Below are 25,512 nucleotides of genomic sequence, written 5' to 3' on the forward strand. Positions count from 1 at the left end.
AGGTGAAAGAGCTAGATTTTACTCTTATAGGGCAGTTAGTGAGTAGAACAGTTTGTCTGTTGAAACTGGGAGTGTATTTAGTGGAATGAGAAGGTATGAATGGATAATTTATAACAGTCTAATGTTAATTATTACAGCTTGAACATAACAAAATGAGTGAAAAGTAACACTTGTTTTTGAATAAAACCAGAAATCAGAAATCCTATTTTTCCCTTGCAGGTTAGGTTAATAGCCAGTCGCTGTAAAGTAACTTGGCTTCATTGAAACTGGTTTAATGTTTTGGTAGGGGAGGTAATTCATCTACATAGCATATTATGGGTTCAATTATATGTTCATCTGTCTAGTTTATCTTTTTGCAGGATGAAACACTAGGCCAACTCTATATGAGGCCAGCTCTAACTCATCTTTAGTTGAAAATTCCTGATAAAGGGCAAATCAGAAATATATAGCAGAAGAAATCGTCATCAAATTCGTGTCATTTACCCTCAAGGGGTGTATAGGATATGATAGTACTACATGAAAAATTTACATTATTACTTATCTACAATTTTCCTCCAAATCAGTCTGTTACTTGTCAAGACACCAACATTATCAGATCTTATATTTCTATCATCTAAGGCACTTTGTACCATATCAATCGACCTATATCTTGGTCTTCCTAGGGGTCGTTTTTCTGCCAACCTGGAAGAGAACACTTGTTTTGCTAATCTTTCCTCTCCCATTTTGTTTAAGTGACCATATCAGCTAAGATTAGTGCTGCTAATGCATATCTCAATGCTGACAACGTCAATTTCTTTCCTAATATCCTCGTTTTTAATATGATATTGCCATTGATGCCATCTGTTCATGCCTCTGATCTTTCTCAGGACTCTTCTATTTGCGGTCTCAAGTCTTTGGTCAAGTGTTTTACTTCTCACTCAGCTCTCACCTCCATGAGTTAAAATTAGTTTCAACACTCTTGTATACAGCTAATTTAGTGTTCCGACTAATTTCTCTCTTATTCCATATGAATTTATTAAATTGACTTCCTACCATACCACCTTTCTTGATTCTGTTGTCTATTTCCATATTTAATTTAGCAACTTCACTAAAAATCGTGCCTGGACAGAGGGACAAATTCCCGATGATTGGAGTAGAGCTCTCATAGTACCCATATATAAAAAGAGAAATAAAACTGAATGTGAGAATTACAGAGGTATTTCCCTACTAAGTGTTCCTGGTAAGATTTATGCAAGTATACTTGAGAAACGGTTGAGAAGAATTGTGGAAGAAAAGCTTGGTAAAGAACAAGCTGGATTCAGGCCATATAGAGGCTGTCAGGATCAGATCTTCACTTTACGACAAATAGTTGAGAAATCATGGAAATATAACAAAGATCTGTATTTAAGTAGATGAAATGTTTTACTTGTTCCACAGGTTCTGCGTTCACAATGCAGTTGAATTTTCAACAATTCTGCCTACTTTCATTGTCTTTGTCTTTTTAATCCTGACCTTCATACCATATCTATTACAATAGTTATTCAATTTAGTCAGGGAATCTTGCAAACTTGTAGCAGATTTCTTTAGAAGTATAACATCATCCGCATAAAGCAAAGAGCCGACATTGACATCTCCAATTTGATATCATGTTTAATACCACTTTCCATCATAATGTGATCCATATAGATAATGAATAACAGAGGGGATAATGTACATCCTTGTCTCACACCAGATTTAACATTAAACCATCTTCCTATACATCCTTCAATTCTAACTGCCGACATACAACTCAAATACAGACCTCAAGTATTGCTTGATACAATGCCCCATCAACACTATATAACTGTAGTGTATTGAATAGCTTCTCTCTTGGCAGCTTGTCATATGCCTTTTCCAGATCTACAAAACTTAAATATAGATCTTTGTTATATTCCCATGATTTCTCAACTATTCTTCTACTTCAAGTATGGATATGTATTCCTGACTGTATGACTGTTGAGTGTTTTTTTACACTCTGCTATCACTGCTTGTTTCATTTAGCAATTATTCAAAGTAATTACTCCATACTTCAAGGATATCTTTTTCTCATGTTTTCATGTTACCATTATCATTTCTAATTCCTTTTACAGCACCCTTTCCTCCATTTCTAAGCTTCTTCAACAACCTCCAGAATATTTTGCCACCTTCTTGATATTTATTTTCTATCTTCTTGCAAAAGTCCTCCCATGACTTTTGTTTAGCTAGTTTTGCACAGCATTTACATTTGTCTCTGTATTCTCTAAGAGCACAAGTTGACTCATTTGCGAGGAACTTTTGATATACTTTCTTCTTTACCTTAACTTCCTATTTAACTTCCTGTGTCCACCATGGAGTTCTGATTTTTCTATCCTTGCAGAGAACCTCACCACATACCTCTCTGGCTGAATCAATCAGGATTTTCTTGAAGGCTTGCCACTGAATCTCCAAGGTTTGGTTCCTGTTCTCAAACTCTGATTTTTTCATCAATAATCTTTGTGTATTTTAGTCTACAGTTCACTATCTGAAAGCAGCTCCACTTTTATTCGCTTTAAAACTTTCTTACATGTTATTCTTTTCAATATGAAATTCAATTTATCCTGCTCAAGACTAAATAGTGATCACTTCCAATTTCAAATCCTCTGTACACTCTTTAGTCCTGCACCAGGGAGAAAACATTACTATCAACAATAACATAGTCAATGAGACTTTTCTTTTTTCTTGCTTTCTCTCCATGTGAATTTGTGTCATTTTTATGTTAGAACATGGTGTTAGAAATAACAAGTTCGTGTCCTGAGCAGAAATACAACAATTATTTGCCATTATTATTAGCTTTGCTCTTTTCTCCAAATTTTCCTAAAATATTTTTGTATGTCTGACAATCATTTCCTACTCTGCGATTTAGATCCCCAACAAGGACCAACTTTTCCTTTTTTCATTGTATCAGTTTCTTTCTCTAAAGCCTCAAAAAATTACTCCACTTCTACCTTAGTAGAACCTTCTATGGGACCACAGTCTCATTGTTCACCCCATTCTCATAGTTGCCCACATTACTCTACATGAGACTGCATGCCATTCAAGAAGATTAGCCTCGTATTTAGTGTTGAATACTATGGCGCTACTCCTTTTCCTTGATTGTCATTTCCTGAATATAACATTTTGTATTAATTGCTCAGAAAAATCTCACCAGTTTTTGTCTTTTTTGTTTCCGTCACCCCTATTATGTTGATCTGATACTTATCTAATTCCTCAGCTAGCTCCATTTTTTTCCATTCAGGCATCTTATGTTGATAGTACAGATCTTCAACTCTGCTGATGTTGAGTTGGGGTGTATTATCAGATTTGTTCCAGTAGCTGACTTTTCGCTGTTGGTCCTGGTTCCCTGGCAAAAACAATGGGGGTCTTGTTTAACCGGGCGACGTCCCAGCCGGCATGAAATTTTGTCACGTTGTTCCATCATTTTGTATTTTGGTTTAAGCCAATAAGAATACAATTTGGTCACCTAAATCCCAAATTGCCAGTCCATCCTTGTTCGTTCAGTATCCAGGTAGATACCCAACAGGGTGCACCACGAGAAGGCGAGGATTGGACATTAGATCAGAAGCCCTGGTCGGTTCTCCTTTAAAGGCTATGTGGAGGTCTCCTCTCAATTATACAACTTTGACCTTTAAGCAGAAGAAATCATCTATAGTCAATCTTTTATATATCCACAGATACATTTTTTCCACATTGCAAATCAAAATCATTTCAGAAAAACACAACTTCACACTTTTTTCAGTGTGATGTCTTAATAATACCTCATTTAAGTTAACACCTAAACACCATTGGGATACATTAAATTAATTTAGAAAACAGGATAAACAAAAATCACTTGAAGGTAGCCATGCACTACAGACTTCAAGTGGCATGATTCCACCTAACGTGGAAATTTCATGGAGAATGGAAACCAGTATGCCCCCCTTTATCACAGAAATATACTAGGTGTTTTACAACTGATTTAGAAATTTATTTTTTTAAGATGACTAGGAATTCGCTATGAATAATACTTTTAAAAAATGAGGAGGACTATTTGCAGTAAGTCTCTAAAATGATCTAAATGAGTCATCTGTCTCTTAGGGAGGTATGCATAGATATAGATATATATATATAGATTTCAACTATGGTCGCATTGATTGGAGTGAGGAGAGGACACACGGGAGGAAGGAACTGGATTTTATGCGGTTATTAAGGGATAACTATCTGCGACAGCATGTAATGGAAAATACTAGGGATCAGAGAGTGCTTGACCTAGTAATTACATCTGAGGATTTGGCTGTAACAAATATGACCACATTGCCACCAATCGGTGAGAGTGATCGTAGGGTCTTAACTTGGGAGGTGGCTAAAGGTGTAGAATTTTCAATTAAGACAGGGTACATGTGGAATTATCGGCCTGGAAAGTATGACAAGCTTAGGAGTTTAATTGGTTCAGTGCCATGGGATGTACAACTGCAAGGACTAGAAGTTGATAGTGCATGGGAGGTAGTTAAGAAGTGCTTGCATGAAGCAATGGCTGACTGTATACCTAGAGTCCGAATAATAAATCAAGTAAGGGTTAAATGGATGAATAACACCATTAAGCTTGAGTTGCAAAAAAAGAAACAACTATGGAGGGAATTTAAGGAGAACGGTGACCGGCAGGCACATGAACGGTATAAAGCGCAGGCCAGAAGGGTGACGAGTGTGGTAAGAAAAGCAATTACGAAAGAACATTGGCCATGCAGGCTAAAGAGAATCCTAAACAGTTTTTTAGATATGTAGCAAGTAAAAGGAAAAATGTACATGGTAGAATGATTTTAAAGAATGCCGATGGTAGGGAGGTAACTGAATCAGTTGAGATAGTTGAGTTACTGAGTGAGCACTTTGCAAAAGTATATCATCCAGGTGGTGACATTGCAGAAACGAATAAACCAGTAGATTATACGGGAATTATGGTTAATGAAGTGGAGGTGAGTAGTCTATTGCATAACCTCAATGTCAATACATCTGTGGGATTTGGATGGTATACCAGCTCGTGTTGTACGAGAAGCAGCTAAAGAATTGTCAGTACCCTTGACCATTTTGTTTAATTTGAGTCTCAGGTCTGGGTTAGTCCCGAGCAGGTGGAAAGAGGGGAAAATAGTTCCACTGCATAAAGGTGGTTCCAAGACTGCTGTTGTAAATTACCGACCGATTAGCATATCAGGAATCATTGTCAAGGTCTTAGAGAAAATGGTCAAGAGGAAAATACAAGATTGGATAGAAGAAAATGGGATACTGTATCGGGGACAGCATGGTTTTGTGAAGGGTAGGTCATGCCTCAGTAACTTGCTCACGTATTATAACACAGTGACGGCTGAACTGGATAAGGGTAATGGGTTTACGGTGATTCTACTGGACCTTGCCAAGGCCTTTGACAGGATTCCACATGGAATTCTAATCAGTAAATTGCAGCATATGGGAATGGACATAGGGTTGGTGAGATGGATAGGAGGGTGGTTGACGGAGAGATATCAGAGAGTGGTTTACTCGGGAGTAGAGTCCACAAGACGGCCTGTGACTAGTGGTGTGCCACAAGGATCTGTTCTTGGACCACTGCTGTTTAATTTGTTCATAAATGATATAGGAAATGATCTGAGAGGAACAGTTCATTTGTTTGCGGATGATGCGATGTTGGGTAGGGCAATAGTGAATGCAGATGACGTCAAAATTTTGCAGGATGATTTGGATAGATTGGAGGTCTGGGCTAAGGAGAATGGATGTCAGTTTAATGTGGCAAAATGTAAGGTTATGCATTTTGGGGTGAAAAGATTGGCGGCAGTTTACTGCATTGGTGGAACCCTGCTCCAGGAAATTGATGAGGCACGAGATTTAGGAGTGTTGGTAGATAAGGAATTGAAATTAAAGGGACACATTGCAAAAGTGACCAAAACAGCTCATCAAATCACTTGGTTGCTGAAGAATACGTTGACAAGCAGAGACAAGCAGGTTATTATTCCTCTCTATCGAGCCTTGATAAGACCCCATCTAGACTACTGTGCTCAGATTTGGTCACCTAGGTTTCTTCTTGATGGGGAGGAGGTGGAGAGGATCCAGAGGCGAGTGACCAAGATGATAGCAGGTCTGTGGAATGAACCGTATGAGAACAGGTTGAGGATTTGTGGGTTGCAAAAATTGGTTGATAGGCGGAGGAGGGGAGATATGATTGAGACATTCAAATTACTGAAGGGTTTCTATAAAATTAATTCAGAAGATATTTTTGAGAACAGGGCTGGTTGTGGGAGGACTAGGGGACATCCATGGAAACTGGGCAAAAGTGTGGTTAGTAAAGGTGTTAGAGCTGGGTTCTTTACTTTTAGAGTTGTGAATGAGTGGAATGCGCTCCCTGAGTCTGTGGTGGATGCTGTGACAGTGAATGAGTTTAAGGCGAGGTATGATAGATACTGTATGAATGTCAAATAGTTGTGATGAATATGATTTGGGGCCTCCCTCGATGAGTCTAATGACTCCCTGGAGTTGCCCGTAATAATAATAGTAATATATGCAACAAATTTCATATTAGAATGGCCTTCCTATTAAAACTTGAACACTAGTAAAAACACTGAAACCATTCAGTTCTTCAAAAAGAACACAGCAGACTCCTAATGGATCTATTCAAGCTTTCTTATATTTTTTATAATTTAAAAAAAAAAATTTTTTATAATTTTATAAGCTGTGATGTCTGAAAGGATTATCTTCTGAAATATCTTTCACGTTTTTATTTTGTTCACCTATCTTCTGATATTGCTAATATCGATACATTACATGTACTGATTCGTTTTTGATGAATTCCAAAAGGATTTTCTTCCAATTTGTTTACGGAATCAAAAATAACCTATTGCTGCATACATATGTCTAAAATCATTCAAGAAGAAAAAAAACTCATTTATTTTACAGAAAAGAAGTCATTCAGTTTTTTTAACAGCAGCAAAACCAAAGTGTTTACAATACAGTATTTTTTCACTAAAAAAATATATTTTTTGTTTAATAATTTACAAGTTAACCAGGGGGGGCTATGCCCCCCTGTCACCCAATCTCCCGTGTTCTGGACTGGTAGGCATGTTCTGCTTGAATTCTGATGACTCGAATTTTGAAGACTTGACACTCAGAGTAGCCCCTGAGTGTCGAGTCTTCAAAAGGGGGGGGGGCTCTTTCCTCTGGTGCCTATACCCCCCCCCCCCGAGTTCCAGCCTGGTGGGCGGTTCTCCTTGAATAGGGGATTCCATTCCCTATCGCCTAATCCCCAAGTTCCGGACTGGTAGGCTGGTTTTCCTTGAATTCTGATGACTCGACACTCAGGGTAGCCCGAGTTTCAAAACGTTTCAAAAAAAAACATAACATAAAAAGGCTTATCATTATATATATATAGGGTAGATAAATGAAATATGGCAAATAAATATTTTACATTCAATCATGAAAAAAAAAGGGGGGGAGGGTGAGCTTAAACAAAAATAACATCTAAAAATTAGAATTTTATTACAATGGATTCATACGATTAAAATATGTTTTCTTACGCGCTCTGGGCCTGCCATCAGAGCTTCTTTCTCTTCGGCTATCCTGAAGATTTCTTTCATTTTTTTCATTCTCCTTATTACGCCCTAAGAGAGACATTATGAAAGTGTATTTCAAAGTTTCAATTCTATATTCATTACAAGAACTAATTAATTATGTTCAGCACCATTAAATATTTTAACTAGAAATTAACCCTAACATTCTTTTATGAAAATATTCTATACTGCATTCACCATTAGCAAGGAATCAGTCATGTTTCAAACAGAGCCACCAAACAGCATGAGTTTACATTACGAACAGGCAGACTAAATGTGAACATTTAGTAATGCAGTCGGAATGCCACATACTATTCAGTTAGCAACAGCCTTGGTTTGAACCCCATCTGATAGGTGAGAGACATTTATGACAGTCGTTTAAATAACAATGCACATTGCTGTTATAAGTAACTTACAAATTAAACACAGAACCCCACATATTGGTTTTGTTGTCTTTCTTCTGATATTACTATAATATGACTACTTACAAGAGGGTGCCAACCATGCACAAAACACTTATTTCTTAATAGTGAATTCCAGTTAATCATGCATTGTTATATTACAAATATGGAACCCATAGGATTGAATACCTGTAATTTAAAAATACACACATGTATATAAATAAATAAAATTGCATGACACTGCACTTTTAGAGATACTTGTGCCATAGAGTTACTATTAATTATTTACATGATAATAAGAAATATGTAATACTATTTATTTAGATAAAGCCAAATATCTTGGGCTGAAAATACAGGCCATCTTCAGTGGCAATGACTTGATTACAAGATAGAACACCAACAATGGATTGATTTTGAAACAGAAAGAGCTGCATGATGTTATTTACATAAATAACAGTTTTGTGCAAAAAAAGTACACCAAGTTTTTCGGCAGTTGCAGAAGCTATAGTTGAAATGTGTTGTGCAAGAAAATGTCAGATATAGGTCCAAGAAGGGAAATGAACATCACTGAGTTTTAAATACAATAAAAGTGAATATCACACTTAAGAAACATTGCATTGTACAAGATCACCTGTGCCTGTGGGATGTGTTACGTAGGACAGACGGACAGGTCAGGAGAGATCTGCATGTGCGAACACATCAGACATGGAGAGAAAAAAAGAAACACTAATCCAGATTAGCAGCATATACTAAAGAATCCAAACATTAAGTATTGCAACTGAAATGCTATATACAGATTATGCTTCTACTCTGGGGCATTTAAATTAAGAATCATCTGAAATGTTAAAATATCCCCAACAGTGCAACAAGAAACAGGGAATATTACTCCAAGTCTGGTCCTCCCTCATAAAACATTTCAGATACATGGATGCTAAAGCTGCAAGTAATGCCAATAAATCATCCAATGTCCTCATAGCATATGTGCACATTGCACTGTTACTCTTTTTTCTTTCTTTCTTTTTTTTTTTTTGAAATATTTACATTGTGATCTTTAACCTGCTTTTAGTCTAATTTTGTACTCAGACAATGTGAAAAAGAGTTCTTTCATTAAATTAGTTGAGTGCCTGAATAAATATTTTCTACTATAAAGCTATTGTATGTGGTTAAATATCAGCTCTGCCATTCTGATACTCATTGTGCACAGAGATACAAAAAGAACAGACAGAAAACCAATAAAATAATCAGACGACAGAAAAGAAAAGTTTACTGAAGACACTGAAGAAATGCAGAAACAGTCTGTTAAATCAGGAGTGGGCAACCTTTTCAGACCAGTGGGCCACATTTAACTTTTATTTTTAATAATTGAGCCCTGAGCGTTTAAACGAAAATAGTGAGCTAAAAAAATACTTAAGTTATCAATTTTTATTATATCAATTTAAAAAAGACAGAAATATTTAAAGTACAACATCCTCCTAAGGACATTAAAAAAAAAAAAAATCACCTAACCCCTTTTTATTCCTGTATATAGAGAGAGTAGGCAAGGCCATTTTCAGCCCTATCTAACTTTTGGAGACTGAGTGGGCAGTTCAATCTCCACTGGTACCCAATCAGAGATAGCTGGCCCAAGGGCTATCACTAATTAAGTGGCCCGCAGTGAAGAGTGACAGCTGAACAAGTGCTTCCACCTCGTGATCCCTAACACTCATATAATGTCTGAGATAATGTGGGTTCTACGGTCGATTTTCTTGAGTTTACGGGATGAAAAACCAGAGTTTCCGGAAGAAAAAACCCGCTTGCCCGTGCCAGAGATCGACTAACGCGGGAACCGGTCGAAAAAAGGCTTAGAAAATTTCCTCTAGTTGCTACTAGATTCGAAATCAAGTCTTCCTTCATGCAGCCAAGAGCAGTGGTGTGTAAATGCCACATCCACTGAGCTACACAGGCTCGTCGTAATGACATAGGATATTATATTCTTTCATAACAGCAACACTTTTATGACAAATAAGACAAAGGTGCTCACGCCCATTTTCAATGAAGAAGTACTTGCTGTTCCATTATCATCAAATTCCTGACATGTACCCTCAAGGGGTGTGCAGGATATGATAGTACTACATGAAAAATTTACATCATTACTAACTTACTATCTACAATTTTACACCAAATCAGTCTGTTACTTGTCAAGACTTCAACATTATCAGATCTTATAATTCTATTGTCTAAGGCACTTTGTACCATATCAATCGACCTATATCTTGGTCTTCCTCTGGGTCATTTTCCTGCCAACCTAGAAGAGAACACTTGTTTGGCAAATCTTTCCTCTCCCATTCTGTTTAAGTGACCATACCACCTGAGATTAGCTCTGCTAACACATTCCTGTATGCTGACCATATCAAGTACTTTCCTAATATCCTCATTTTTAATATGATATTGCCATTGATGACATGTGTTCATGCCTCTAATCTTTCTCAGGACTCTCATATCTGCAGTTTCTAGTCTTTGGTCAAGTGTTTTACTTCTGACCCAGTTCTCAGATCCATAAGTTAAAACTGGTTTGAACACTGTCTTATATACAGCTAATTTAGTGTTCTGACTAATTTCTCTCTTATTGAATATGAATTTATTCAATTGACTTACTACCATACCAGCTTTGTTGATTCTGTTGTCTATTTCCATGTTTAATTTACCATCTTCACTAAAAATCGTGCCTAAGTAGCTGAAATGTTTCACTTGCTCTACAGGTTCTCTATTCACAACACACTTGACATTTTCAACGATTCTACATATTTTCATTATCTTTGTCTTTTTATTGCTGACCTTCATACCATATCTATTACAACAGTTATTCAATTTAGTCAGAGATTCTTAAGAACTTGTATCAGATTTATTTTAGAAGTATAACATCTTCCGCATAAAAAAAAAGCGTCGACATTAACATCTCCAATTTTGATATCATGTTTAATACCACTTTCCATCATAATGTGATCCATATAGATAATGAATAACAGAGTGGATAATGTACATCCTTGTCTCACACCAGATTTAACATTAAACCATCTTCCTGTACTTCCTTCAATTCTAACTGCTGACTCACAACTCAAATAAAGACTAAGTATTGCTTGATATAATGCCCCATTGACACCATATAACTGTAATGTATTGAATAGCTTCTCTCTTGGCACCTTGTCATATGCCTTTTCCAAATCGACAAAACTTAAATACAAATCTCGGTTATATTCCCATGCTTTCTCGACTATTTGTCGTAAAGTGAAGATTTAATCCTGACAGCCTCTATTTGTCCTGAATCCAGCTTGTTCTTCACGAAGCTTTTCTTCCACAATTCTTCTCAACCGTTTCTCAAGTATACTTGCATAAATCTTACCAGGAACACTCAGTAGGGAAATACCTCTGTAATTCTCACATTCAGTTTTATTTCCCTTTTTATATATGGGTACTATGAGAGCTCTACTCCAATCATCATGAATTCATCCCTCTGAACTATGCAGTGCAGCCACTGTAAGACTTTTATACCACAATACTTCAGCATTTCTGGTCGAATATCATCTACTCCTACTGCCTTTCCACATTTCAAGCCTTTGATGGCTTTTTCTACTTCAAGTATGGATATGTATTCCTGACTGTATGCCTGTTGAGTGTTTTTTACCACTATGCTCCCCCCCCTCTCTCTCTGCCTGGAGTTTACAAAGTACCCTGTTCCTGTAAGCTTGCGTACTTTGGACAGACAGGCAGATCAGCATCCATCCGCCTGGAGGAACACAAGTCGTACATCGTTAAACACAACTATGGCCATTCAGGCTTGGCTGACCATGTTTTGGATGCCACCCACAGAGTATCATGGAAGAAAACCACTATGCTCCACCACAGCAAATTCAAGAAAGAGAGACTTTTCTCAGAAGCAACAGCAGCTCTCAGAAACCAACCAAATCTTAACAAATACGGTTGCATTAAGCTTCCGAAGATTTGGGAAACACTCATCACCAGAGGTCCCACCTTACATTCCAGGCCACCTACTACCGCCCTTAGAGGGCGCTCCACCTAGATAGGACTTTAGGGTCACCCACGTGGTTGGGCTTATTATTGTAAGTTTTTGTGTGCATGTTACATTAATTGTTTGTAATCCCCGTAGATGTCCTAGTGACTAGGACGAAATATAGGAGTATGAAATTCTAATTTAATTCTTTCTGAGTGTTGTAAAAAATCCATTAAACCTCCAACATAATGTCCTCACAGCACTTAAGCCTCTACACAAAAAAGATTTAATTAAAGTATAACATCATCCAAAAGTAAACAGTTGAGATTAACATTTGCAATTTTGAAATATCAGATTTAATACCACTTTCCTTCATAATGTGATCCGTGCAGATAATGAATAACAGAGGAGATAATGTACATCCTTGCCTGACACCAGGTTTAACATCAAACCATTTTCCTGTACTTCGTATAATTCTAACTGCTGACTTATAACTCAAATATAGACTAAATAATGCTTGATATAATGGCCCATTCACACCATACGAGGGTGGTCTGAAAGATTCTCGGCCTCGACCATAGATGGCAATGCTACCGGAAAGATTTTTCCCCCATAAATTGGTACATCCTTCATAAACATCCATGTGAAATTGCAAGTCATTCTATCAAGTAGTTTGTTTTATACAGCTGTCTGAAGCAAGTGTGTTGCCTGTTTCCCTTAAAATGGATAAAACTGATTATCATGTGATTATAAACTTCTTTGTAAAAGAAGGTTTAACGCCAAAAGAAATTCATTCGAAGTTCATAAAACTTCATGGGCACTCTTCTCCTTCGTTTTCAACAATTAAAAAATGGGATGCCGAGTTTAAACATGACTGTACCAGAATTGAAGATGATCCAAGTGAAGGACGTCAATGTAACAACACCAGAAATCATCGATCAAGTGCACGATATGGTATTGGATGACCAGCGAGTCAAAGAGAGTGAAATTGCTGAGACTATAGGGATTTCAAGAGAATGTATAGGATATATTTTGGATGAAGAATTGCAAATGAAAAATCTTTGTGCAAGATGGCTGCAGTGTTTGATCACAGCAGATCAAAAACGTACTTGCATGAAAATCTCTGAACAGCGCTTTGAGCATTTTAACAAGAATAAAACTGATTTTGAGCATAGATTTATAACTATGGAAGAAACCTGGATTCACCATTACACACTAGAATCCAAACAGCAGTCAAAACAGTGGACAGAAGCCGGTTGTTCAGCGCCAAAGAAGACAAAGTCGATTCCATCAGCAGGAAAGGTCATGGCAGCAATATTTTGGAATGCTAAAGGCATTTTGTTTATTATCTTGAAAATGATAAAACAATAACCGGGGAATATTATTCCGATCTTTTAACCAGACTAGCCGAAAAAATTTGAGAAAAACCCCAGTTTGCAGAAGAAAATAAATCATCTTTCCTCAGGACAATGCAACTGCCCACATAGGTGTTTTGGCAAAGGGAAAATTAAGGTTCTGCACTATGAATTGTTGTAACAACTACCCTATTCCACAGATTTGGCTCCCTCTGATCTCTATCTCTTTCCAAAACTAAAATTCTTCCTCGCTGGTCAGCATTTTTCTTCGAATCAAGAAGTGATTGCAGCCGTAAAGGGGTATTTTGCAGATCTTACTGTAAACCACTACAGGGACTAGATAAATGCGCTGGAGCATGACTGGATACTCCAGCACCGTTATCTTAGTCTTAAGGGAGATTATGTTGAAAAATAAAAATTATTTTGAAATTATAAATTCGGTTTTTCATTGTTAGGCCGAAAACTTTTCAGACCACCCTCGTATAACTGTAGCATTTTGAAAGCTTTTCTCTTGGCATTTTTTCATATACCTTTTGCAGCTCTACAAAACTTAAATACAGATCTTTGTTATATTCCCACGATTTCTCAACTATTTGTCGTAAAATAAAAATCTGATCCTGGCAGCTTCTTTTTGGCCTGAATCCAGTTTGTTCTTCACCAAGCTTCCCTTCCACAATCCTTCTCAACCATTTCGCAATATACTTGCATAAATCTTACCAGGAACACTCAGTACGAAAATACCTCTACTTCTAACATTCAGTTTTGTTTCCCTTTTTCTGGAAAGGGAAATAAAACTGAATCATCTGGAATTCGTCCCTCTGTCCAAGCCTTCTGAACTATGCAGTGCAGCCAATGCAAGACTTTTATAAGTAATTACTCCATATCATCCATTACTCCTCCACATGAAGGATATCTTTTTCTCCAGTTTTCATGTCACCTTTATCATCTCTAATTCCTCTTACAGCACTCTTTCCTCTATTTCTGAGCATTTTCAACAGGCTCTAGAATATTTTGACACCTTCTTGACATTTATTTTCTGTGTTCTTACCTAAGTTTTCCAATGAATTTTGTTTAGCTAGTTTTACAGTTGGGGTAAATGTTGGGGTGCTTAAGGGTCAAAGCTGTATAACTGAGAGGAGACCTCCACATAGCCTTTAAAGGAATGCGGAGAACCGACCAGGGCTTCTGACCTAATGTCCAATCCTCACCTTCTCGTGGTGCACCCTGTTGGGTATCTACTTTGATACTGAACGAACGAGGATGGGCTGGCAATTTGGGATTTAGCCGACCAAATTGTATTCTTATTGGTTAAACCAAAATAAAAAATGATGGTACAACATGACAAAATTTCATGCCGGCTGGGGCGTCGCCCGGTTAAACAAGGCCCCTGTTGTTTTCGCCAGGGAACCAGGGCGAATAGCGAAAAGTCAGCTACTGGAACAAATCTGAAAACAAACCCCAACTCAACATCACCAGAGTTAAAGATCGGTACTATCAACGTAAGAAGCCTGAATGGCAAAGAAATGGAGCTAGCTGAGGAATTAGATAAGTACCAGATCGACATAATAGGGGTGACTGAAACAAAAAAGACCAAAACTGGTGAGATCTTTCTGAGCAATAAATACAAAATGTTATATTCAGGCAATGACAATCAAGGAAAAGAAGGAGTAGCCATAGTATTCAACACAAAATACGAGGCTAATCTTCTTGAATGGCAGTCAGTCTCAAGTAGAGTAATGTGGGCAAATATGAGAATGGGGAACTGGACAATGAGACTTATTTGTGCCTATGGTCCCACAGAAGGTTCTACTAAGGTAGAAGTGGAGGAATTTTTTGAGGCTTTAGAAAAAGCAACTGACACAATGAAAAAGGAAAAGTTGGTCCTTGTTGGGGATCTAAATAGTAGAGTAGGAAATGATTGTGAGACATACAAAAATATTTTGGGAAAATTTGGAGAAAAGAGCAAAGCTAATAATAATGGCAAATATCTGTTGGATTTCTGCTCAGGACATGGACTGGTTATTACTAACACCATGTTCCAACATAAAAATGTGCACAAATTCACATGGAGAGAAGAGGCTAGGAATAAGAAAAGTCTCATTGACTATGTTATTGTTGATAGTGATGTTTTCTCCCTGGTGCAGGACACCAGAGTGTACAGAGGATTTGAAATTGGAAGTGATCACTATTTAGTCTTGAGCAGGATAAAATTGAATTTCATATTGAAAAGAATAACATGTAAGAAAGTTTTAAAGCGAATAAAAGTTGAGCAGCTCTCAGATGTGAACTGTAGACTAAAATACAGAAATATTATTGAAAAGAAAATGAAAGAGTTTGAGAACAGGAATCAAACCTTGGAGATTCAGTGGCAAACTCTAAAGGAAACATTGATTGATTCTGCCAGAGGGGCATGTGGTGAGGTTGTCTGTAAGGATAAAAAAATCAGAACTCCCTGGTGGACACAGGAAGTTAAAGAGGCAGTGAAGGAAAAGAAGAAAGCATATCAAAAGTTCCTGGCAAATAAGTCAGCTTTTACTCTTACAGAATACAGAGACAAATGTAAGAAAGCTAAACAGTGTGTAAAACTAGCTAAACAAAAGTCATGGGAGGACTTTGGCAAGAATATAGAAAATAAATATCAAGAAGGTGGCAAAATATTCTGGAGGTTGTTGAAGAAGCTTAGGAATGGAGGAAAGAGTGCTGTAAAAGGAATTAGAGATGATATAGGTGAAATGAAAACAGGAGAAAAAGATATCCTTGAAGTATGGAGTAATTACTTTGAAAAACTGCTAAATGAAACAAGCAGTGATGACAGCACAGTGATAAAAAACACTGACCAGGCATGCAGTCAGGAATACATATCCATACTTGAAGGAGAAAAAGCCATCAAAGGCTTGAAATGTGGAAAGGCAGCAGGAGTAGATGATATTCGACCAGAAATGCTGAAGTATGGTGGTATAAGAGTCTTACAGTGGCTGCACTGCATAGTTCAGAAAGCCTGGACAGAGGGACGAATTCCCGATGATTGGGGTAGAGCTCTCATAGTACCCATATATAAAAAGGGAAATAAAACTGAATGTGAGAATTACAGAGGTATTTCCCTACTGAGTGTTCCTGGCAAGATCTATGCAAGTATACTTGAGAAACGGTTGAGAAGAATTGTGGAAGCTAAGCTTGGTGAAGAACAAGCTGGATTCAGGCCAAATAGAGGCTGTCAGGATCAGATCTTCACTTTACGACAAATAGTCGAGAAAGCATGGGAATATAACAAAGATCTGTATTTAAGTTTTGTCGATTTGGAAAAGGCATATGACAAGGTGCCAAGAGAGAAGCTATTCAATACATTACAGTTATATGGTGTCAATGGGGCATTATATCAAGCAATACTTAGTCTTTATTTGAGTTGTGAATCAGCAGTTAGAATTGAAGGAAGTACAGGAAGATGGTTTAATGTTAAATCTGGTGTGAGACAAGGATGTACATTATCCCCTCTGTTATTCATTATCTATATGGATCACATTATGAAGGAATGTGGTATTAAACATGATATCAAAATTGGAGATGTTAATGTCAGCTCTTTGCTTTATGCGGATGATGTTATACTTCTAAATAAATCTGCTACAAGTCTGCAAGATTCTCTGACTAAATTGAATAGGTGTTGTAATAGATATGGTATGAAGGTCAGCAATAAAAAGACAAAGACAATGAAAATAGGCAGAATCATTGAAAATGTCAACTGTGTTGTGAATGGAGAACCTGTGGAACAAGTAAAACATTTCAGCTACTTAGGCACAATTTTTACTGAAGATGGTAAACTAAATATAGAAATAGACAACAGAATCAGCAAAGCTGGTATCGTGGGAAATCAATTGAATAAATTCATATGGAATAAGAAAGAAATTAGTCGGAACACTAAATTAGCTGTATACAAGACTGTGTTCAAACCAATTTTAACTTATGGATCTGAGAGCTGGGTCAGAAGTAAAACACTTGACCAAAGACTAGAGACCGCAGATATGAGAGTCCTGAGAAAGATTAAAGGCGTGAACAGATGGCATCAATGGCAATATCATATTAAAAATGAGGATATTAGGAAAGAACTTGACATTGTCAGCATCCAGGAATGCTTTAGCAGAGCTAATCTCAGATGGTATGGTCACTCAAATAGAATGGGAGAGGAAAGATTAGCAAAACAAGTGTTCTCTGCCAGGTTGGCAGGAAAACGACCCAGAGGAAGACCAAGATATAGGTGGATTGATACGGTACAAAGTGCCTTAGACGATAGAAATATAAGATCTGATAATGTTGGAGTCTTGACAAATAACAGACTGATTTGGAGGAAAGTTGTAGATAGGACGTCAGTAATGATGTAATTTTTTCATGTAGTACTGTCATATCCTGTACACCCCTTGAGGGTACATGGCAGGAATTTGATGATGATGATGAGTTTTACAGTTTAGCTTTCTTACATTTGTCTCTGTATTCTCTAAGGCACAAGCTGACTTATTCGCCAGAAACTTTCGATATGCTTTCTTCTTTTCCTTAACTACCTGTTTAAGTTCCTGTGCCCACCATGGAGTTCTGATTTTCCTATTTTTGCATCCAACCTCACCACATTTAGCCTCTCTGGCTGAATCAATCAATGTTTTCTTCAGGGCCTGCCACTGAATCTCCAAGGTTTGGTTCCAGTTCTCAAATTCTTTCCTTTTTCTTGAATAACGTTTGCCTATTTTAATCTGCAGTTTACATGTTCTTTTTAGTGTGGAATTCAATTTTATCCTGTTCAAGACTGAATGCTAATCGCTTCCAATTTCAAATCTTCTGACACTAGTCTCCAGCACCATATTTTAATTCTTTGAAAACCAGATGGTAGTTTATAATTTTCTGTTTAAAAAAAAAAAACGTTACTGATCATTATATTCAGTGGTGAGCTATAAGGGGCTCGCGTGAGTGCTTTGTTAAATTTTTCTCAAATTTGTGAGCTTCTTGTTTAATAATCTTGTAGAACTAGAAAATACCATTGCAGAATGTATACATGGTACTATTGCTACTTTAAATTCATATGGATTTTTTGATAACTATTTAAAAAATCATTTCATTGCATTTTTTTCTGAAGAAGCTAGTGTAATGTTAGGAAACATCAGGTTGCAGTCAAACTGCTACAAAGATTTCCCAACATTGCGATTTTGCATTGCGTAGCTCATCATTTACAATTTGCATTAGATAAAAAAAACATTAAAGAAATAAATCATTTTGAAATATTTATGGATAAATTATATGCTTTTTATCACCAATCACCAAAAAATCAACGAGAATTAAATATGATTGCAAAAGACCTTGGTATCGAAATTTTAAAGATTGGCTGTATATTTGGACCACGATGGACAACTTGCAGTTTATGAACGGCTCTTGCTGTGTGGAGAAATTACCCAGCTTTATGCAAGCATTTTGCATCAAACAATTAATATAAGGGCTTTTTAAACCGACTTCTCAATTTAGAACTTTTAAAAGATCTAGTTAATGATTGATATCCTATCGGAATTATCATATCTGTCAGAAGCTCTACAAAGTCGCATTATAAGTATTATACGGGTTAAGTTAGCTTTTTTTTTTTTGCTCAACGATGCGAGCCCTTTGTTAAAATTTCCATAGCCCACCACTGATTATATTCATGCTAATTCTCATCACCATCCTAGTCAAAAGAGTGGGACTATTAAAAACCTGTTACATTGTCCTCATTCTAAAGACCTTTGACTTGGCACCTAATTTTGTTCCATAACAGATTTTCTAATGGCCTCTTCATTTTTTTAACTGTTCTCACGGTAGCTTCGTACCATCCAAAATATTTCCCTAAGAACGTTGAGAAGCTTTTCCAGCTGCTAAACGATCTAAAATTTGAATCTTAGTTTCTAAAGAAATAGCTTTTCTTCTTCTTACTGAATTATCTGACATCGTGATTAATGGGATAATGTTACGAAAATATCCAAAAATAATCAATAATTAATTTTACTAATTTGATATTACCACGTACAAAACTTCAAAATTTAATACAGCCTGTATAACTATTGCACGAACAAAACATGAAAACAATTATAATGAAATTACCCTTTTTAACAGAAGTGAATTCAAACAGAAATTTTAAAAATAAATGCCATTTGAATCGTGTTAAATCAAAATAAACCATGTGAAAATTAGCTGTATATATATTTAGTAGAAACAAGTTATGTAATTTAAATTTTCAATAATAAAAAAAAAAAAACCTAATGAGATGAATGAAATTGTTTCTTTTGGGAAGAAGTTAATTCGATCAAATGTGTGTCTATATTTATTATTTTTAGCTGTAGATTGGGCAATATGAAGAAGACAATTTCATTTTTTATTTTCACACACACAACGAACCAAGGAGATGAATGAATGAATGAATGATGAAACAATTGACAACCATTACAGTTTAAGATACAAATGATGAAGAAATTTAGCAGAGTTCCAACTATGTACTTTGAACTATCTGAATTTAAACTTTTAATACAGAGTTCGAATCACGTGGTTTGAACATGATTGTGCATTTAACCTAATGCCACTCTAATGGAGGTGAATTGATATACAGTACAGGACAGATATTTTTGTTTAAAAATTCCTTTAGATTTTTTAGTTATTGAAAAATTAGTTATAGAATAGACCTGCTTATCTGCAACAAAAAAAAAAAGTAAAATAATAAAATAAAACAAATAAAAGGTAATCAAAATTTAAAAAGTGTCTCGTATCCCATAAAGACCTTTTGCATACCACACTTTGGGAAACACTGATCTAGAATATCATCTTCAGTTTTCATTCCACCTTTCTCATCTGATTCCTTTTACAATACTCTTTCCTCCATTTCTAAGCTTTTTTCAACAGCCACCAGAATATTTTGCCCATTTCCTGTTCTTATTAGTCTTCTCATGCCTTCTGTTTAGCTTATATATATATATTTTTTTTCTCTGTATTCTCTGTGCTGACTTAGTTGTCAGAAAGTTTCAATATACTTTCTTCTTTTTATTGACTGCCTCTAACTTCCTGAGTCCACCAAGGAGTTATGATTTCTCTATCCTAGCAGCAACAACTTTACCATATGCCTCTGGTTGAATCAACTAATATTTTATTCAGGGTCTACCAGTAAATCTAATGTTTGGTTCTTGATTTCACACTTTCATTTTGTCTTCAATCATATTTCTCTCTATAGTTCATCTCTGAAAGCTGCTTGGAATTTGATTATTTTTAAAATTCGAATAAAAATTCAATATACTTTCTTCTTTTTCTTTTCAAACTGATATTCAAGTGAATCCTGTTCAAAACTAAATGATCACTTCCTATTTCAAATCCTTTGCATACCCATACTGGACCGGCATGAAGATATCCATGTGAACTTGTGCATATTTTCATGTTGGACAAAAGTGTTAGTTATGACGTCCATATCTTCAACAGAAATCCAACAGGTACTTACCATTATTATGAACTTTGCTTTTTTCTCCAAATTTCACAAACCATTTTGGAAATTTGTCTATGTCTGGTAATCATTTTCTACTCTGCTGTTTAGATTTCCAATAAGGACCAACTTTTCATTTTTCTTAGTGTCAGGTATCTTCTCTAAAACTCCAAAAAATTCCTCCACTTCTTTCTTAGCAGAACCTGCTTTCTTACCATAGGCACAAATAAGTCTCATTATCAAATTCCCCATTCTGATATCTGCCTACATTATTACTTCCTAATTCCTATCAATCAAGATTATCCTAGTATTTAGCAGGGAATATTTGCCTGAATATAACTTCTTGTAATTGTTACCTTAAAAAAGATTATCCTAGTATTTAGTGGGGAATAGGATAACTACTCCTCCTTGACACTGATTATTATTGCCTGAATATAACTTCTTGTAATTTGTTACCTTAGAAAAATCTAATCTGTTTTCATGTTTTGTTTGGGAAACCTATTATGCTGATCTAGTATTCTTCAGATATCCAACCAGCAAACTGATGTCCTGTTCTGGTTGGATAATTGACAGATTACTGTAGTCGTTTCATTAACTGTAAGTAAAGTTAGTTATGCTTTCAACTTATATATATGTGCATCCAATTAACACATTATCGATTTTTTAAAGTTATCATATATGTAAACAAAACATCATAAGTTATATAGAAATAGTGGATATTAAAGATCCAAAATTATTTCAATTTTGTCATTCGTAAGTTTTCAGTTGCCAGTAGAACATTACAATTAACTATATATAGGTTATTCTAGTTACACATCCTACATTCATGCATTTTTGCTAGTTGAATGATTCCTTAACCCCTTAATATACAAAGACGTCTGTGACACGTTTTTTGTTTATTGCACCAAAATTGATTTTGAATTTTGGTTTCACATATAAATACAACCAAATATAGACACTAGACAATCTTGTGCCTATTTCCTTTCAGCCGAGAAAAGTTGCCAACAGCATGTATCAGCTTTCGTTTGCGTTTGTACAAATTCATCATTATTTTTCAAATAATGATGAATTTGATCTGGTAAATCACCCTCGCCCAAAAAATTGGCAGAAAAATGACCGCTTTTTTTGATTTTTAATTGGTACGTTAAGGGGTTAAATAGCCAATTGCTTAAGTACTCTACATCAAGATCAAAGTGCAGCAGTTGTTGCTAAAATAAACGAACCGCGATGTTAAGCAGTGTAAACAGCATGAATAGATGTCTCTCTGTAAATCATGAAAAAAATTAATACCAAAAAATATAATGAATTATATATAAAGGTTTTCAGAAAATAGGAAGGAGGATGAAAGATTCTGATAATTTACTGGAATAATCAATCTTGCATTATTTTATTTTAATTTTTTTTTTTCAAGTCAGCTATGTCTGTTTTAAAGGTCAAAATCCTATAGCATATTCAGTGCCACAGATAGACTAAAAATTCTGGTTATAGTGATCAAATGTGAACCTTTTTTCAAATTACCACAGACTTCCAATAAGCAAGCAAGAAGTCTCACCAGTTGATTACAAAAATAACTATAAAGACTTATGCATTCTTGCCAATGTGTGATTCAAATTTACCACAGCCTATTGGTACTGGATGGATAGCAAAGACAATTTACCCACTCAGCCAAGTGGTATTATTTTGACTGTTATTTTCATTTAATTATTTTACAGTTTTTTGTGTGTGTGTCTTCATGTTCTTTGCCTCTTTCTTATATGTGTATGTAACAATCACTTTCCCAGAGGGAAAAAATCCAGCTGCCTGCCTGTCTAAGCTAACTTGAGCTCTGTCTGTAAAACACCTGCAAACAGAAACTTCTGTTATACATAAGAACTTAAATCTAGATCTCTTTCCCAAGCAACTGTTATATCACAAAAACCACTTGACTGCCATGGACGTTAAAATATTAATGGAATAAATACATCCATTTACATACCTTCCAAATGATTTTAGTTACAGTAAAATTTATTATTATTACATGACTCCTCCAGGGAGTCCAAAGACTCAGAGGGAGGGCACCTACTCTACAACTATCTGTCTCCACCACACAAAATTTATGTCTAGACGTGTGTCACTAGACACTCGTCCAGTGAAACAGTAGAGTGAACAATCTTTTTCAAGTAATATATTAAAAAGAATATTTAAAAATGATATTTGCCAATAAAATAGAAAAAGTTAAAACACTAAAAATGTCTCCACACTGCTGCTACAAATAATCAGTCAACTATCCTAGGAAAGGGATACTCATCCACTCTACAACTATCTGTCTCCACCACACAAAATTTATGTCTAGACGTGTGTCACTAGACACTCGTCCAGTGAAACAGTAGAGTGAACAATCTTTTTCAAGTAATATATTAAAAAGAATATTTAAAAATGATATTTGCCAATAAAATAGAAAAAGTTAAAACACTAAAAATGTCTCCACACTGCTGCTACAAATAATCAGTCAACTATCCTAGGAAAGGGATACTCATCCAATCGTAATCTTACTTTATGTCAGAAATATATACAACAGTAAATGTAGTATAAGAGAAAAAGAAAAAAGCTTACAGTTTCTACCAGAACCACCTCTGTTCATTCGAGGAGGTCCCCTATACCGTGAACCTTCACGTTTTGGTTCCCATTTGCGATTTCCTTCTACATATTCACGTTCTTCTTTATTTTCAGGAACAGCATCATGTCCATTCACTTCTGTAACTTTCTGTGTCGAAACCTGCCGATTTTTCTTTTTTTTCCCAGACATTTCCCACTCACCCTAAGAAAAATTATTTCAGCATAAACAAGAGACAATCACAAAAAACTTTTTCATTAAACAATTCTTCAAAAAAAATCTCTCTCAATATTTGCATTTTTCCCTCTTCTTTTTAACAAATTTCACTGCTATCAATAGAATATGGTATAGTGTGCAAATTAATAATATATCTAGCAATTAAGTGTTTTAGGATTAATCGTGTACATTTTAATGCAAATCCTACACATGAAATCCTGTAGGATAAAATTCATACTCTATGCACTAGAAAACAAAGCTAATTTTTTTTTTTTTTTTTTTTTTTTTTTTTGATGTACTTCATGCCTCCAATAAGTGGGGTGGTTGGAATTACAACAAAGACTACTAATATTTCTTCCATAACAGATATGAGGGCTTCCATAGCTAAGTTGGTATAGACGAAGCCCTTTGTTTGGAAAGAACTGGGTTCAAATTCCATCTAGGAAGTGCATAACCATTATCAGGGCTTTTCAATCAAAGGTGAGTTAGTCAGTCTCACATGGAGGTGGTAGAATATTTCCTCTTGTAAACTTTGGTTTTTCATCCTGCAAACAAAAAAAAAACAGTCTGAACACACATATCTACATAAAATACCTTTAGAGAGCTGCAGCGGAGGAATAGCAGTCCGACGACTACATTAAATTGCCTAAAATCCATAAAATCAAGAGACTCAATCGATCTCAGATGGATCAGAAATGGTATTAGGTTGCTTAGGGATGAAACCTACGCAACTAGGAATTCTACACATAACTACAAGAATGTGGAAACCAACCTAGGCTTCTGTTTCAATAATCATCTGATGATACACCTATTAGTAAATATCTACCTGGATGCTGAACCCATGAAGATATGCTGGCAATTTGGGACTTAGATACAACCAAATTGTATATTATATCATACTGCCTGAAACTACATACATGAAGACACAATTATATATAAGGCTATACAAATCCCTCCATCTCCTGTCATTTGCGAATCAGGGAGCCTGAGAGAATAGTAAAAAGTTAGCTTCTGGAATAACCACAAAAAAGCTTCATATAAGCACCACTAACATAAGAAACATTAACAGAAATGGTGGAGCTTGCAGAATTATGGGAATGACATTTCAAGATATTACCACATGTTGCCATTTAAACTGTTCTCCTTCAAACAAAACCATAAGAGAAGAGGGGGTGATTGTCTGTTGGTAGTCACAGTTATTAGTCAGTTTTGATGTCTCTGCATTCAATGACAATCTCCCATTCAATGACAATCCTTCGATTACAGGACAAATTCCCTCTCAATATCACAGCACTCTTTGCACATGTACTACGTTCTGGTTATTCTGTGTGGCAAAACACTTTTTACCTACAAAAAGAAGGCACAGTCATGGGCTCACCATTATCTCCCCCTATTGCTAACTTTTACATGGAACATTTTTGAGCAACATGCTCTAGATTCCTCTCCTTTAAAACCCAGAATCAGCCTTAGATATGTTGACGATGTTTTTGCTATCTGGCCCCATGGCCACCAGACACTTTCCTCAGCCACCTAATCAAACAACACAAATGCATACACTTCACAATCGAGATTAAAAAGCAGAACACATTTCCATTTCTAGATACACTTATGACACATCTTCCTTGGGGCAGTCTTTCCTTAACTGTTTACCAGAAACCGACACATCTGGTAAACTTCACTATTTACCAGAAACTGACCAATATATACACAAAAACTCTTACCACCACCCAACACAAAAACTAGGGGTCATTAATACACTTAAAAATAGGATTTTGGAGATTTGCTCAAATGAACAAGCACTTAAAGATGAATTAAAAGTTATCAACAATACCTTCCTAAAAAATGGTTACAGTCAAAATACTATCAACAAAATTCTGTACAAGACCTCACTTAAAA

General features: G+C 35.9%; 1 protein-coding gene across 5 annotated transcripts in view; it reads right to left on the bottom strand.

The window, feature by feature from the left end:
• Window positions 1-25,512, bottom strand: part of lig (ubiquitin-associated protein-like lingerer) — a 465,599-nt gene that overhangs the window by 314,909 nt on the left and 125,178 nt on the right. For all 5 annotated transcript variants that reach the window (XM_090403755.1, XM_090403757.1, XM_090403754.1 and 2 more), the window contains exons 5-6: window positions 23,400-23,604; window positions 7,566-7,649 (exon numbers count right to left, since the gene is read on the bottom strand). In XM_090403755.1, the coding sequence (XP_090259881.1) occupies window positions 7,566-7,649; window positions 23,400-23,604 (289 nt within the window). The remainder of the gene's footprint in view (window positions 1-7,565; window positions 7,650-23,399; window positions 23,605-25,512) is intronic.

The sequence above is a fragment of the Typopeltis vanoorti genome, chromosome 14, assembly GCF_054136105.1.
Source record: "Typopeltis vanoorti isolate ZY-2024b chromosome 14, IOZ_Tvanoo_1.0, whole genome shotgun sequence".
Taxonomy (NCBI): domain Eukaryota; kingdom Metazoa; phylum Arthropoda; class Arachnida; order Uropygi; family Thelyphonidae; genus Typopeltis; species Typopeltis vanoorti.